The following is a 17,515-nucleotide window of genomic DNA, read 5'->3' on the forward strand; positions in this document are numbered from 1 at the left end:
TTAGGCTGCTTGTGACAAAAATAGGAAATGTGCTAAAAAGGTCTTTCCTCGGCTAGGATCAAACATCTCATTTAACATGTGGCTCAGGAACTCAAATGACAGGACAGTGAAGTGTTATCAGAACTAATTTATCTTTATCTCAGGACTTCAAATTTCTCTTTCATGGGCAGAGAGGCAAATCTCCTCCCATACTCTTAGAGGTGGAAGAAATGAGGATAATTAACATGTTGAGAGAGATCTGAACGTCCCCCTGAACCTCTTACAGACCTTTTCTACAGCCCCTATGGCCCTCCCAGCCATACATCCCCTTTCACCACACCTGAACAAAGGGAAGGCTCTTCTGTCTAATGCCTTGCTGCAGGCAGTCCTCTCCCTGCAAGTCCTGGTATTTATCACTTCTGCAGTCCCTGGTGCCAGCTACAAAAAAGTGGCTCCTTCTAGCACAACAGTTTGTCTCTTACAACAGAAAGGGAATCTCACTGTGCAAGCTGCCAAGAGAGACAGACTGAGCAAGCACTAGGACATTCAGTAACAACTGCAGCTGAAACAGAGTGCGGCTAAGAGAGTCAAGACACACCCCCACCCCCATCATGAAGAAAAGGGTAGGAAGGAAAGCCACGAAATCTGAAGGGATACAATTATTTGTACAGCACTCCTTCCCTCGCCTCCCTTCCATACACGGGCCAACTGGAGCAGCTAGCTCTGCATTTCAGGAAGGAAAGGTGGAAAAATACGAATTTCACACTCTCCCTCCTGAACTCTAGCAGGCCAAGCAATTGGTTTAAGAGTTAAGGAAGAGTGGGTGGGGGGGAGGGAATGTGTCTGTTAAACAGCCATGTGGGATTCCCCTGACTGGGGGCAGAGGAAATACACTGCAGGCTTAAGAGTGCATGATCCCTTCAATTTAATTAAAGTCCCAAGTTACAAGCTCCATTTTTATTTTGTTTCTGCAAAACTAGGACTGAAGGTTTTTCAAACTAAAATAATGGTTAACGTTCAAGTAATTTGTCTACAGCAAAATGAGGGATTCCCTTTGCTCACATAGGAGTTTCTGTAAATATAATAATTTACAGATCATTCCACAAACGTAAGAATAAACAAAGGATGCTAGCCCACAAGGACAGGCACTCCACGGAAGGATTTTTTTTGTGGATCAGACCAATGGCCCATATAATTGAGACCACAGATCAGTGTTTCCCAAACTTGGGACTCCGCTTGTGTAGGGAAAGCCCCTGGCCAGCGGCCTGTTTGTTTACCTGCTGCATTTGCAGGTCCGGCTGATTGCAGCTCCTACTGGTTGCAGTTTGCCGCTCCAGGCCAACAGGGGCTGCTGGAAGCTGCGCCGGCCGAGGGACAAACTGGTTGCCACTTCCAGCAGCTCCCATTGCCCTGGAGCAGCAAACCACAGCCAGTGGGAGCTGCGATCAGTCGGACCTGCAGACGCAGCAGGTAAACAAACCGGCTCGCCCGGTCAGGGGCTTTCCCTAAACGAGCGGCGTCCCAAGTTTGGGAAACTCTGCCATAGATGAATAATTCAGAGGAAATCACCAAGTTTCCATTAATGCACCGAAGTGTGCAAAACTAAACACTGAGGATACATTGTTCTCTACTCCAGCTAGAGATCAGGTCACACAGTGAAGTATGAGAAAGCATAGCCCCTGTATTGCAGAAATTATTCTTACTTATATACATTAGCCAATCCTCCACTGAGTTTGACTAAATTATGGGCCAGAATGATATCCTGCAGAAACAAGTTCCATGGGTTAATTATATTGCATAAGAATCTTTAAGTTTATCAATTCTAAATTCACTGCCTTTTGATTGCAAGTGCCCTCTAAATTATGTATTATAGTAAAGGGTAAACAGAAGCACACATCTGACCTTCTCAATACCTTAAAAACAAACCAAAAAACACTCACTTCTACCATCTCTCTCTCATTGTTTTTTCTAAACAAACAGTCCTTGTGATTTTAATCTCTTCTCTTTTTAATCTACTTCATATGCAGTATTCTTCAAATTAAAGTCTCCCTAAACATGAACTTTTAATATAGATCTTAAAAGGTTTAAAAATAGCCTTTTCAGAGTACAGCATAGAGGACCCACAAATTAAGGACTCCCTGAATATCAAGCAACAGGAGAGCCTGCAACAATTCTACTGCCTCCGTGGCATTTTGACACCATGGTAATGGACCTGGCAAAAGAACATAAAAAGATGAAGCAAAAGTAGGTACTGACATTAATAGGGAAATAACATGGTACCTTTTTGTTTTCCCAACATGCAATATGCATTTGTTTTCAAGTAACTGATTGACAATGTCACAATTTGTGACCTTACTAAATGTTTTAGTACCTAACAGTGGCATTTTAAGATTGCAAATCAATTTTTTTTTTTTTTAAAACACAAAAAAGTATATTCTCATTTCCTCATCTGCACCGGCAATATTGATTGTTCAAGAGCTATACAATCCAAAAGTATACCTGTTGAATGCAAAACTGGGCTTCATTCAGCATCAAGCCAACTCTACAAGTGAGTTCTTATAAATAGCAAGATGAAGATCTGCATTGCATTAGTCTACAGACAGTACCACACAAAAAAAGGGGGGAACAGATTATTCTAGAGATCAGAGGAACTGTAAAAGTGAAGAAACTGAACTTCTTTGATACTGTTTGTAAGGACACTGTCAACTTTAAGCAAAATGATAACTTCCATCTAAAATTGCTTTTACTTGGATGATACTCGTAACTATAGTAAAAAAACTAACTTATAAAAGATTAGTGAAAAGAATCTATTTTCCCCACTTTGTTTACTTTGCATATTCAAAAGCACTTTGCATAACTGTGTTTCACCATTTCCCCTTTATACTCTGTCACAATACCCAAACAAAAACACACCAAAAACATGAGTTTATAACCCGTTAGAGGTACTATCAATTTAACCAGTTACAAGTAACTGTTCACTTTCTGTTCATAAGGAAGCTTTCTTGACATCACATCTGTGTTTGTCCAGCTACATGCTGCCTAACCATTTGTATAAGTACAAGCCGGGCAAATTTGGGCAGTTTTCCCTTGGTACCTTAATAAGGCTTACAGTTCCTGGATGACATACACACATAGCAGCCCATGGCAAAATGCATCTGAGATGTCTCACTATACATGATGCTGTGAGGAAGGAGGACTGGTCAAACCAGGTTAGAAGACAGCCAGGCAGCCATGGCATTTGGCATGGAAACACTTAGCTGACCATGGCTATATTAATAGTTTTAATCATGCTGTGGGTGGAACTAACCATGTCATTAACAAGTTTACAAACTTAGTTCAAAATAGTAGTGGGGGAGGAGACCTAAGTCAGCCTCCCCTGTTAGCATGGGTCTTTCACATAGCATTCAAAGAAAAAAATGGTTTTAAAGATAGGTAAATGTAAATCAAAGAGTTAGCAGGGGGAATCAGGGACTGTGGAGTACCTGAGACTATTTGGAACTCTTTTTGAGAATGACCAGATTTCAAGTTGACTGTGTCTCTGTAATATGGAGAAGATGTGAACTAGATAATTACTATCATGTTTTCAGTAATGTACCTTAAGTGAGATTTAAATTTTTTTTCTTAAAGCTACTGTTAAAATTATATAACAAACAGGTTAAGGAAAGAATGTCTGTACATCTACACTACATGCTAATCACAGCCAAGATAGAAGTCTGCATGTGCTTGATTTGGATGTGTTATGCATAGTTGGAAAGAAGAGAGAAAAATATAATCATTTTTAATTAAATGGTTTCCTAACAGATTAAGACAAACCATAAAAGTAGAAAGACACGACTGCCCTTAGGTGAAGTGCTTCAGATAAAGCCTGAAGGCCACAGCTACCACAACCCAACGATTTATGTTTCCTTCTACTCTGGACTGCATAAAAGGGCCAAACTGTGGAGGGCAAATCCTGCTAAAAGTTGCTATAAATGAAAATCTCTCACTGAAGATGGGAGGCAGAAAAATTAAAAGTTAGAATTAGCAGTAATGTATGAGATTATTGAAAAATAATAAACCAACATCCTGCCTTCCTCTCTGCTCCACTTTCCCTGCAAAAAAACAAACCAACCCCACAATCCTCCCGCATTAGAATAGCTAAGAAAAAGGTCAAATGTGTGTTGTTGCATTTTTTGTTTTAAAATTGCTGATCAAGATAAGTTATACATTCAAACAACTTTTTAAAAGAATCACAGAATTGTAGGACTGGCAGGGACCTCAAGAGGTCATCTAGTCCAGTCTCTTGAACTCAGGGCAGGATTAAGTATTATCTTGACCATCCCTAACAGGTGTTTGTCTAACTTGCTTTTATAAATTTCCAATGATGGAGATTCCACAACCTCCCTAGGTAATTTATTCCAGTGCTTAACCACCCCAACAGTAGGAAGTTTTTCCTAATGTCTAACCTAAACTGCCCTTTTAAGCCCAAAATCTAGGCCTAAAGATTGTGTTAAATCTTCTTGAGGATTCTGTCACCAGGCAGCTCTCTAACTCCACATTCTACAGGCCATTATCCTCTGATCCCACTGATGATTACCAAAAGAAACCACATCATCTGATCAAGAAACTCCCTGAGAAAGCACAGGAACAGATCTGTACAGACACATGCCTAGAACCTCGACCAGGTGTATTCTATTTGCTACCCAAGATCCATAAACCTGGAAATCCTGGATGCCCCATCATCTCAAGCATTGGCACCTTAACAGCAGGATTGTCTGGCTACGTGGACTCTCTCCCCTCAGGTCCTATGCTACCAGCACTCCCAGCTATCTTTGAGACACACTGACTTCCTGAGGAAACTACAATCCACCGGTGATCTTCCAGAAAACACCATCCTGGCCACTACAGATGCAGAAGCCTTCTAGACCAACATTCCACACAAAGATGGACTACAAGCCATCAGAAATAGTATCCCCCATAATATCACGGCTAACCTGGTGGCTGAACTTTGTGACTTTGTCCTCACCCATAACTATTTCACATTTGGAGACAATATATACCTTCAAGTCAGCGGCACTGCTATGGGTACCCGCATGGCCCCACAGTATGCCAACATCTTTATGGCTGACTTAGAACAACGCTTCCTTAGCTCTCGTCCCCTAACCCCTACTCTACTTGCGCTACATTGATGACATCTTCATCATCTGGACTCATGGAAAAGAAGCCCTGAGGAATTCCACCATGATTTTAACAATTTCCATCCCACCATCAACCTCAGCCTAGACCAATCCACACAAGCGGTCCATTTCCTAGACACTACTGTGCTAATAAGCGATGGTCACATAAACACCACCCTATACGGAAACCCACTGACCGCTATACTTACCTACATGCCTCCAGCTTCCATCCAGGACACACCACACGATCCATTGTCTACAGCCAAGCTCTAAGATACAACCGTATTTGCTCCAATCCCTCAGACAGAGATAAACACCTACAAGATCTCTATCAAGCATTCTTAAAACTACAATACCCACCTGCTGAAGTGAAAAAACAGATTGACAGAGCCAGAGAGTACCCAGAAGCCACCTACTACAGGACAGGCCCAACAAAGAAAATAACAGAACGCCACTAGCCATCACCCTACAGCCCCCAAACTAAAACCTCTCCAGCGCATCATCAAAGATCTACAACCTATCCTAAAGATGATCCCTCACTCTCACAGATCTTGGGAGACAGGCCAGTCCTCGCTTATAGACAGCCCCCCAACCTGAAGCAAATACTCACCAGCAACCGCACACCATACAACATAAACACTAACCCAGGAACCTATCCTTGCAACAAAGCCCGATGCCAGCTCTGTCCACATATCTATTCAAGTGACACCATCATAGGACCTAATCACATCAGCCACGCCATCAGGGGCTCGTTCACCTGCACATCTACCAACGTGTGATATATGCCATCATGTGCCAGCAATGCCCCTCTGCCATGTACATTGGCCAAACCGGACAGTCTCTACGCAAAAGAATAAATGGACACAAATCTGACATCAGGAATCATAACATTCAAAAACCAGTGGGAGAACACTTCAACCTCTCTAGCCACTCAGTGACAGACTTGAAGGTGGCAATTTTGCAACAAAAAAACTACAAAAACAGACTCCAAAGAGAGACTGCTGAACTTGAATATGCAAATTAGATACCATTAACTTAGGTTTAAACAGAGACTGGGAATGGTTGGGTCATTACACTAATTGAATCTATTTCCCCATGCTAAGTTCTCCTCACACCTTCTATGGGTCATCTCAAGTATCACTTCAAAGGGCTTTTTTTCTCCTGCTGATGATAGCTCATCTCAATTGATTGGGCTCTTACATTTGGTATGGCTACTTCCACCTTTTCATGTTCTCTTTTATATATAAATATCTTCTGCCTGTGTTCCACTCTATGCACCTGATGAAGTGAGCTGTAGCCCACGAAAGTTTATGCTGAAATAAATTTGTTAGTCTCTAAGGTGCCACAAGTACTCCTGTTCTTGTCACCAGAAAGGTATATATACTGATAGAGAATAAATGGGCCACAAAGAATACACACTGTCCTTCTACTCCCTATTACAAAAAAGGCTACTATAACAGCAGTAGCTTAGTTGCTTGTCTAATGGTTGCAATTATTGCTTCCCACTAGAGGGCTTTATCTGGTGACTCAAGCCACTTCAATACTTTACAAAAGTATACAAAAGTAGCACAAGACATCCAGAATAAGGAACATGTACATTTTTTCACTTTCTGACCTGCTGGAACTCGGATTACGTACCTGGGCACTAGGAAAGGGAGAGGAAGGAGAAGAAATCATCATTAGGAGCTTCATGAACAACTCATTCTGGATTTTTAATAGACTAGCACTGACTTCTAGGCTAAAATATATATGTATATGTATTTTATACACACATATATACACACACATACACACGCACCCCAGCGAATATTTCTTGAAAGAGAGCAAAAGGACAGACATGAACAACTCTTAACTGAGCATGCATAAGAGCACACCCTGAAGGTAAGCCAACACCACAAGACAGAGTGAGTACAAAAGCATTTCACTGAGGTCTCTGAACAAGAAATGAATTGTCTTTCATACTAAGACACTGCTTTTAACTTCTGTTACTACTTCAAATTTACAGAAACAAGTTTCCTCTTACAGAAATGTTTTTTTAACGTTCAGGGTTAGGTCCAAAATTGATCATCTTAATATTGCCTTTGGCAGCTGTTGCAAAACACCTACAGATCCATATAGTGTATTTTTATTATTATTGTTGTTTCAGAGGCCTATTTCAATATTTAATATTCAAGTTAATATTGGAGAACACTGTGGATGAAACACACCATAAAAAAATAAGCCTTAGTTCTAAAATGGCTTGGATGAAAACAGATCTGATAGGCTGAAGACTGTTTAATTATCTCCTAGTGGTAACACACTGCACATACTGAGCCTATAAATTCTCTTCAAAAACAGAGGAACACCCCACCAAATTTGTAATGATTTAAAATGAGCTTTTTAAAAATTAAAGTTAGCTGCTTGTTTTCCAAGGTACTGGAACTGCTGCCACTTCTTTATAATGAAGTGATAAAAGTTTGGTGTGCGCAAAAGAGGTGTTTTCTAGAGTCTGTTAAACTTTTACTCCATATCTCTTCTGTTTCTTTCTGTATCTATACTTTCAGGTAAGCAGCCCAATTCCAAAAGCATTTCCAAGCCCCTGTTTAAAATTCCAACATCACTGTTCCTCGGCTGTGCAATCATTACTAGATCAGGATTTTTGATACAGAGGTGGCTCCATGGCAGAAACAATGAAAATAAAACTCCATTTGATCATTTTTTGAACAACCTGTTTATCAATTTAGAGCAGAGCAGTACCATTCTAATAGCTAAGAGAATTATTTCTAAAAGCAAAGTGCTTTATCTTCATTCTTGCTATATCAATATCAAGGCCCTAATCAGAGACAGTGGCAACAAAGTAGCCTAGTCTAGAGACTAAGGCTGGAACACAGTGAGCACTTTCAGAATGGACTGGTTCACTTTAAGACACTGGGCAAGTAATTTAGGCCAAAATTGTTTCAACTGTCCACTAATTTGTATGTGCACGTGCATCTGAATATGGATCCAGATGTTCAAATGTGCTGAGAATAACTAGTGATGCTTAAAGACAGGCACTAGGTGTCTCAAAACATACACCTGAAAAATGATACACCAGTTAGTGGACCTTTTGACAATTTTTGCCTTAATCTATGTGTCTCATTAGCAGTCCTGTTCTTTCAAAAGGCACTAATACTTACCTACCTTCGTAACTGTTTTCAGATCATTGGAAAAATTATGCCATGTAAGAGGACAATAAATCAGAACTGGAAAAGCATTGATAATTTCAATGAAAGCTTCCCACACTGCCCTACCACTGAAACTTGACCTGGATCTGGTAGGGACTCCACAAGTGAAAGGGTTGTTCAGTCCCCAAGTCCATGCAGTTCTTGGTCAATCTATTTAAACAGCCAACAAGGGTGCTAAATATTATAGCTTAAAACCATTCACTAGGAAATTGAGTCAAACTCAGTGCACAGAAGTTACCGTACAGACATCATCTTTAGATCACTACTAACCCACAGTAAATTGGAACTGGTGACTGAGAGATGAAAGGTTGTATGTCATTTCTATTTCCCTGAGCTACAAAGTTCCCCTGTTTTTAAATGTAAACTAACTTCTTTATCAGAAATCTACACTTCACAATGTATGCACTTTGGTCAACTTTGCCTCTGGTTTGCAAACTGACAAATGCATACCCTGCCCATTATGTATTATTATTTACTCACAAAAATGAACTTAGGTGGTCTTAAGTCAAGGGTACATAGCTAAACAAACTGGAAGTGTATTATGTTTAAACTCCAGCTTTCTTTTACAGACTTAGATACATTTAGCGTTCTATATTACTGTATGTAAGTATAACATGTAACTAAGTACTAAAAAGGGCAGAGTTCTGAATTATGCCAAAACACTAACATTTTATAAACCTATGTTTAAAATAACAAGTTGAGGGTTTAAGGGGGAGTAAAACTTCCACTGCAGGAAAACTTAAGAGGTCCCACTCTGCAGGTAATTTATGCATTTGCCGTGCTCTACCTGGTAAATCCTCCCTTATCAATGTTTATTAAAAGCACCAGGTAGTACAAATATATAAATGAAACCATGTACATACCTTTAAATATACAATTCTATGTGTCTATTTGAAACACTGCACTTTCATACATACATAAAAAGGCAAGGATCATACCATGTATGCTCAGTATGATGTAAGCATTCAGTGATTTATTAACTCCAAGCAAAATCTCTTTAAAATAAGCCAGTTCTTATGTTCCTTATTCAAAACTACCTGCACATCATAGTAAATTTTTGAATTTGAGTTATTATATCCAAGAACTTGAAAACTTGCACATGCAAAACTCATCTGCTGAATTTGACAAAAAAAATCCTTTCCCACTTACATCACCTAATGCTGTTGAGCGCTTTTTTTTTTTTGAGGGGGGGGGGAACTGGGGCAGGAAGGTCAGTTTTCCAACTTAGATTCTTCTGGGGAAAAGACAAAACAATAGTTACAACCCAAAATGCAGATTTATTAAAAATCAATTAATCTGAAAATAAGAGTTTAGAACAGAAATATCAACTTAGTAAGTGTAACACTGTTACTGCAACAGAGTATTTCCTTCTTCCTTCAATATGGGAAAGAAAATCTCTAAGCCAACAAAAATTAAAGTCAGCGTCCTTTGCCTGCTAGGTTGCATCAGAGTATTGAACTAAACTGATGAGTACTCCTCTAATTCCCACAACTAAACTCCCAAATTATCACTCCTTCCCCCAAACTCGTCCTCACCCCGCGCGCATCCACACACATACACACACACTTAGAGTCATGCGTCTTGAATTATGCCCGCTTATGCTACATTCCTGAAGCAGAAAACAAATAGCAGTGTAGCTGGTCAACTTAAAACTAGCTGACTGGCTCAGATCCTTAGGATCACAATTTTAATACTTTATGTTGATATAGCATGGACATCTAGGGCTCTATCCCGCTCCCACTAAAGTCAACATGAAAACTCCTGTATATTTCAAAGCAAACCAAATTGGGCTGCCAAACCATTGCTTCTTTGTCTCCAAAGAAAAGGAATACATTAATAATTAAGATAATAGACACGTGAATGCTAGTATGTAAAAAACTCTACTTTAAATTCTTCGGTATTCTGTTAAAAGCATTTCAATAATCTCATCACCGTTACTGCAAAAGGTAACAGACAAGGAAATGGGACCAGTGAATTTAAACATTCAAGAATTAATTTCTAAAGCAACACATAGGAGAAATATGTACAGTTTCTATTATGTAAAGAGGTGCACACCACCCACACAGCTCTGGAAATACAACCCTCACTATCCCCAGTTTTTCTGGGGGAGCGAGGCACACTCCCCCAGACTGGTATTTGCAAGGGTGTTTGATCTGAGTGAGTATTATATTATTTGATTGGCATCTCTAGTTAATTATTTTCTGATTTCAGGGGAAGCTGATAGCTTTTTATGTCATTATACTTTTAATGCTGTGTCAGACACCTAGATACCAGACTATGCATTTTTATTAATAATCCCAATAAATAAAGTTATCTCTACAATGAGCCTAGTTATGGCTCAACGTCAAGTTTCACTGAATTGTCATTCTGTGTGACTAGTCATGATTTTACTGGATTTATTTCCAATGGCCATCTCAGTTATCTGTCCCTAAAATGAAAGCAAACCCTTCTTTTACATGTTCTTAAGATTTAGTTCCTTTAAAGGAAACACTGTCAAAATGAAATGTAATCATTTCAAACAAAGGAGTAAAATTATGGTTTCAAGGTACTACACTCTTCTCTATTCTCTTAGGAATGTTTTCTTCTCCCTAGTAGCAATGTGTAAAACACCCACAACCCACCACATAAATGGGAAAATGACTGAGTATACAGGGGAACAACTGAAATTCTCTCTAGAGAAAGTCTTAAAATCACATGTAAACAAACTAGAAATATACAGAATGTTTTTCCCACTAATCTTTGCAGTCACCTGTAACAACAGTAGGTAACAAAATTTTCAGAAAGCAGTGGGATTTAAATATGTCCTTTCAAAATAGCAATTAAGCAATGTTGTCTTCCAAGAAGTGAACCTGAATCAATATGCATCTATTTGACCAACTGAAGCTTGATCATACAAGCAAAGTATCAAAATTCATAGGCACTCATAACTATACTATTTGAGCACCAGACAATGAATTATCCTTACAACACCTGTGAAGAGCTCTGTGTAAGCTTGAAAACTTCTCTCTCTCACCAACAGAAGTGGGTCCAATAAAAGATATTACCTCACCCATCTTGTCTCTCGAACACCTCTATAAAGAATGCAATCATTGTTTTCTTAGTTGTAAAATGGAGATGAAACAAAAAGAGAGAGTTAAGTGATTTGCCAAAGGTCATACCAAAAGTCTATTAGTGCCAGATCTTAAGTCTTGTCCTGTGCCTTGAATACAAAACCAGTTTAAACCAATAGACCAGTTTAAACCAATATACTGTACCAACACTAAAATTCATAAATTACATAGTTACTCACCTACAGTATACCAGCTGGCATCTGTCAATTTGTTGATAACAGCTTCTTGAAAGGATCCATCAGGCATCTTGGTTTCAACCATTGCACCAACCTGCAATATAAAATACTTCAAAATTATGATGTTATATACACTTATAGTCCCAGGTTCATACACTGGAGATAAATATACCAATTCTTCCAGAAAGATATGGGGGGAGGGGTTGGCAGGGAAGAGACTCATTTAAGTTTCACTACCCTTGCAAAATGCATGCATTGGTTACATAGCCTCCGAAGTGAAAAATCATTAGCCAAATCACATTTTATTCTGACTTGGTTTTAGTTAGCAGCGAGCAGTGAAATTAGCATACTGGGATCCCTACTGTGACTTTTGTATTAGAACAAAAGGTAAGGTTACAATTTTTTTTTTTTAATTATAAACGTTAAGTATCATGGCAGAGGTGCAGGAAAACAAGGATATGTCATGGAAGAGGGGGGAGAATGGAAGGCTCAGTCAGTGAGCCCACCCCACACTCACTCCGCAGCAATGGGCCCTATCCTATGGGGCTGGGCTCAGCTCTCCGCATTGAGTGCTGACAGCTGACCCATGTGGTCACAGCACTAATCAAATTTGGCCCTCCGTCTTTGTATACAGAGGGGTGGACACACCAAACCTGAGAGGTGCTATAACTCTCTGGGCCAACTTGCAACGTTCAAAGGGGAAAGGTGCAGCTGTTGCAGTAGTCATAAATTTTATTCAAATTCGAGATCGAAACCACTAATCCAACATTTTAACAGTATTAGTAGTGGTATATGTGTCTATAGGATAAGAAAATAAAGCCTGTGTTATAACATACATTTACTCTTTGAACTCAAACATCAAGTAGATATGCTTCACTGTCAATTGGACAATACAACAGAGTTCTGAACTTGGTCCAGATGTTGACAACAGCATTTACTAGTGTCTTTGAGGTAGCAGCAGAGGAGGTAAAGACAAGGGAAAGGCAAAAACCCCAAGCAAATAATAAGGGCTACCCAGTGTAATGCCATTTCTGCAATGAGGATTTTATACTAGTCACCTGCTCTAGCAGCTCATGAGCGAACAGGATATACAGCTTGTTTACTCCTGTCTAATGTCTCTATTTTGCTTGACCTTTCCAAATTTACGTCTAACGTATTTACAAAAATAGTCTTGCCTGCAATAACATTTCCACACAAAACTAACTTGTCAAAGGCATAGGGATAAACATCTTTTAAAAACTAAAATATTAGCTAATAATGATAATTACTCATTGAGGGCCTGATCCGCAGCCCATGGAAACCAATGGGAGTTCTTCCATTGACTTCAACAGACTGTGCATTAGATGCTCAATGTCTAAATGTCAATGTCTAAAGTATCTACATTTAAAATAATTACAATTTAATTGTACATTTGAAAAACACGCTGCATACATACTCTTAAAGGTCCTTTTACTTGGTCATCTTGCACTAACTGAGCTGAGTTATCCTGTTTCAGGATCACCTGAAAAATATTTTAGAAACAAGTATATACATTTTACTTTCATACCTCCAAAAAGCATGCACAACAATCCTTATGACAATGTCTAAAAAGTTAGAAAATATAACCCTTATCAAAATTGCTAACATTATTTACTACAAACAATATGACAGTATTTAAATTTATAAGGAGCCCAGGTGCCATCTGAATTACCAAGTAAATACCATGCATTCAATACCCAACTTGATGAATTAGTTTGTAGTTAAGAGGATATCTCACCTAAATCAAATCTCAGTCATACCAATAAAAAAAAAAAAACAAGATACTTTTTTTATACAATTATGAGCTTGGACAATAACACAATCCTGGCTTTACCTGCAGTGGGCCATTAGGCTAGAGGATTAAGAGTTATACTTCTCTCACATCATCTGTAGCATTCACTATTAACAAAGCCACTGTATTTCCAGGGCAGAGAATTTCCTGCAGAATCTACTCTTTGCTGCAGAGGGCTTGTCTACATGGTAACAGGAACCAAAATAACCGAAACCAGTGTAATTCACACCTTTAGTTATTTTGGTACAAGTCAGTATGTGGACATTCTTTAGAGTGCCCACACACAGACTCACACATTAAAGATGTGAATTTAAACCAATTATGTTTTTTTAATTCCAGTTACTGTGTACAAAAGACCTAAGTTTTCCTTCCACAAAAATTATAGTTTCAGCTCTCATGGTTGTGAAGACAACCCTGAAAATATGTAGAGCCGTGTGTGGACAAAAAATTTGTATCTGCATCCGACCCACAAAAATGATCCTCGCATATAAAGTGGATATCCACAGATTTCCAGGATTCTAGATACAAAATGTGCATCCATTTTCAATCTGGTCCATGGATTTGCAGAGCTCTAAAAATACGGATTGATGTTTGTCACTTCCTGCAGAGAGACTGCAAACAGGAACTTCAAGAAATGTAAACTGGATCATTCATTTCCATGGACTGTTAACTTTGAAACTTAAAAGATTAATGTAGGATGTCAACATTGTTAATTATTTTACTGCTGATCATTTTAACAGAACATCTAGCTAATGCATTTATCCTACAATTGCAAAATGCTTCCCACATCTCTGCAGTGGCCAAGAGTCAAAACTACTCTCTTTGCATCTACCAAACTCTCAAAATTCCTCCCAAAAAACTTATACAATGTAGTTATTCTTTGTCAATATAAAAATCTGTGGCACACTAAAACATGAACACGAGGACATACAATAAACTACAGTTAAAAGTAGAAGTGACACCGGAGCTACTGTACAGATTGTATTATTCATTTTCTTATTTAAGGTGCATGCAGGTACCCATACCTTGTGAAAAGCCCTACTGAACTTGATGGACTTGGTGTAGGCACAAGGTGTGCCCACATGCACCTAACTGTAAGATCAGGCTTAACTAATTAAAAATGTCAAATTTTAAAATGTAAATGAGATAGCAGCAGCAATACTAGAGATCCCAGGGACCGTACAGTGGAGTATACAGGGCCCTAACTATGATCCAAGGGGAAAAAATTCACATCTCAAAATAACCTAAATAGTCTGTGGACCAGTGCAGACCGAAAAGGTGAAATCCATTGCTTTCCACAACAATACCCTCATTCAAACAGATTTTAAAAAGCGCCACCAAAATCCCATAATTTGCTTGTTGGTGAGAAGGGAAGAAGAGATTTGTTTTGAAATTCAGGGAAGGTACTTTGATATAAAGTGATGAGGTCCATATAAGCACCCAGACAGACAGATCAAATAGAACACCAAAGTACAAAGCACATAGAAACTAAGATGTGTACCAAAAAATAACTGGATTTCATCTAATTTTTTTGGTCACTGTAATAGCTCATAAACACAGTGTCCTGAATGCTAGGCTAGAAGGTAGGAAGTAGGAACAAAGTGCAAAGTAAATTTTTGGATCTACTCTGCATGCTGTGTAAACATGTATGTTTGAACAGTTTCATTCTTGATCTCCATCTTTTATAAGAATGTTAAAAAAGAAAGAAAGAAAAAAAAAAGGCAATTTATAAGGAATGCCAAAACAAAAAAAAAAAGTTTCCTCCTGTATCAACGTACACTAAGTATTAGCACAATCCTTGCCTTGGAAAGACATTGCACGGAAATTTCATACAGCTAGAGCTTGCTGCTTTGAAACAGTTTTAAAACTTTTGTTTACATTTAACAGACATCTCATGGACAATTCTGAAAAACTGTTCAATGGAAATAATTTTCATCTCCTCTTTGCTTCCTAGCTATAAAACACTGAGGATGTCTGTAGGATATATAATCTTTGCTTCTGAAGAATCTTTGCTCCTAGTTCTTATTGCTCACCTAAAGCCATAATGCTCTATTTATGCCATCAGCATTGATTACTGTGGAACTGATATAGTCACAAACAAAAGGTTATAACTGCAAATGAGAAAAAGTAACAAGAGCAGATAAACTTATTTTAAGAATTATTTTTATGCTAGTACCCTTGAAAAGAATTTTTTTTAGATATGACAAACATAATTGCACCAATATAGAATTACTTTTAAAAAAATCTTCCCAAGAAATGTCTAGAACTTTGTAGAACCATACACTAACGTTAAGGGGTATGATTTTCCTTGACAACCCTTTTAATATATTTTCTAATAAAAACACATGGAAAGCATTAGCACTAATGTCATAAATCCTACCTTGACTTTCACCAGCCTCTTCACTGTCTTAATCTTTGCCTCACAAAAGGCACCACGGTACTTGGCACTGACATCAGTTCCCACTGTCAGGTAGGCAGGCTCATCTGCTGCCTAACAAAGGAGAATAAATTAGAACAAGGTTTAGTCTTATATTTTACAAAAGCGTATTTCATTAAAAATAATAAACAACAATAACTGTCTTTACAGTTGCACCGTCATATATTCAAATATATTCCCAAATGTTTAGTCCTATTGACCATTTCTTAATTGGGTCATAAACGATGATTTATGTTGCTTCCCAATATTGCAGACAGCCTAATCTTTCTTTACAATAAGATCTGACGTATGCTAAAATCTAAAACGTCATCTCTTTCCTAATAGTGGCCCTTAATTTTGCTCCAATTAAATCCATGGAGCATGCCAAGTGTTTTTTTCCTCCAAGATATACACATTTTTACCAAGGTGCTGTGCATAACATTTTAACCATATTTAAAGTTTCATTGTACAGGAACTGTTTCTAAACAAAACATACAACTTCAATCAAACAGACAGTGTAAGAAAAGTGAGTGGTACGGATTTTTCGTACATAATTATTTTCAGGTCCCCATTTTGCAAGAATGTACTAATAGTCATTTAAGTGCAGAAATGCAATTTAAAATAGCAACTTTTAAAAAAAATGTAAGTAACTGATGAAAAATGAGTAAGAATGGGCCAATGGTAATGGTTTGCAGCACTATTTTACAGCATACACAAATCATGATGCTCCAATGAAATAAATCAATTTTGCCAGTAAATTTCAGCATATTGGGCTGGCTAAAAAGCTTACATCACACTGAGTTTACTGACACACGTTTTGCTCCAGGAATCTTCTCTCTCTCTCTCTCACACACACACACACACACACCCCTCAGAAATACCAGTTCAATAACCTCAAAGAGAACTGAAGCATATGCTTACAAACGGAGAGGGAAAGATAAATAGGAGGAGGAAGATAATTTCAATACATTGCTATAAACAATATGAAAGTGGTATTTCATTTTGAATGCAGCTGCATTCAAGACAACTGCAATTTCAAAATTTATACAATAACCATAACCTTTATGTAGTTAAAAATATCTTTGACTTATGTCATTTCAATGGAAAAAAGAAGTGTTCTATGGTGTTCTCTACATCAGATTTTCTGAAGGAAAAACAGTAAAAGAGCTACAGAAAAGTTTGCTGTAACCTTTCAAACAAGTATATTAAATGTTATTTTTCTTCCTTGAAAGGTCTTTGTTAAGATTTATTCTTCCCCCAAAACATGTGCCAGTTTATCATTTTCAAGAACATCTGTGTGTACCTGGGCATTATTATTTTACATTTTATTTTCTTTATTTGACTTTTACACTGACCAATAAACTTATGCTAAGTTACTATATTAAAAAAAACAAGATACAGTAAAATAGGAAATCAATACATGCTATGGAATATTTTGTATTGATAATGAACACAAATAATGAACTATTTTTTGCTCGTCTCTGCATCTAAGAAGTGTTTCCCTCCATGTGACTTACCCTGCAATTGTTAAGCCTTTGCTCTGGAAAAACTGAAACTGCTAAGGAAGGACAAACGCTGTGGTTCTGCAAACTCATAAAAGCTACAGCCAACACAGGAAGCAATTAAAGATAGTACTTCAAATGACAACAAGTCAAAGGCATCCTA

At 38.1% G+C, this 17,515-nt stretch overlaps 1 protein-coding gene across 8 annotated transcripts in view; it reads right to left on the reverse strand.

Moving 5' to 3' along the window:
• The window catches only part of ARID4A (AT-rich interaction domain 4A), a 68,209-nt gene that overhangs the window by 48,781 nt on the left and 1,913 nt on the right, over positions 1-17,515 (reverse strand). For all 8 annotated transcript variants that reach the window (XM_075065773.1, XM_032775706.2, XM_032775703.2 and 5 more), the window contains 3 exons: positions 15,815-15,925; positions 13,060-13,125; positions 11,628-11,718 (listed from right to left, as the gene is read on the reverse strand). In XM_075065773.1, coding sequence (XP_074921874.1) covers positions 11,628-11,718; positions 13,060-13,125; positions 15,815-15,925 — 268 coding nt within the window. The remainder of the gene's footprint in view (positions 1-11,627; positions 11,719-13,059; positions 13,126-15,814; positions 15,926-17,515) is intronic.

Source organism: Chelonoidis abingdonii, chromosome 4, assembly GCF_003597395.2.
Source record: "Chelonoidis abingdonii isolate Lonesome George chromosome 4, CheloAbing_2.0, whole genome shotgun sequence".
In the NCBI taxonomy this organism is placed as follows: domain Eukaryota; kingdom Metazoa; phylum Chordata; order Testudines; family Testudinidae; genus Chelonoidis; species Chelonoidis abingdonii.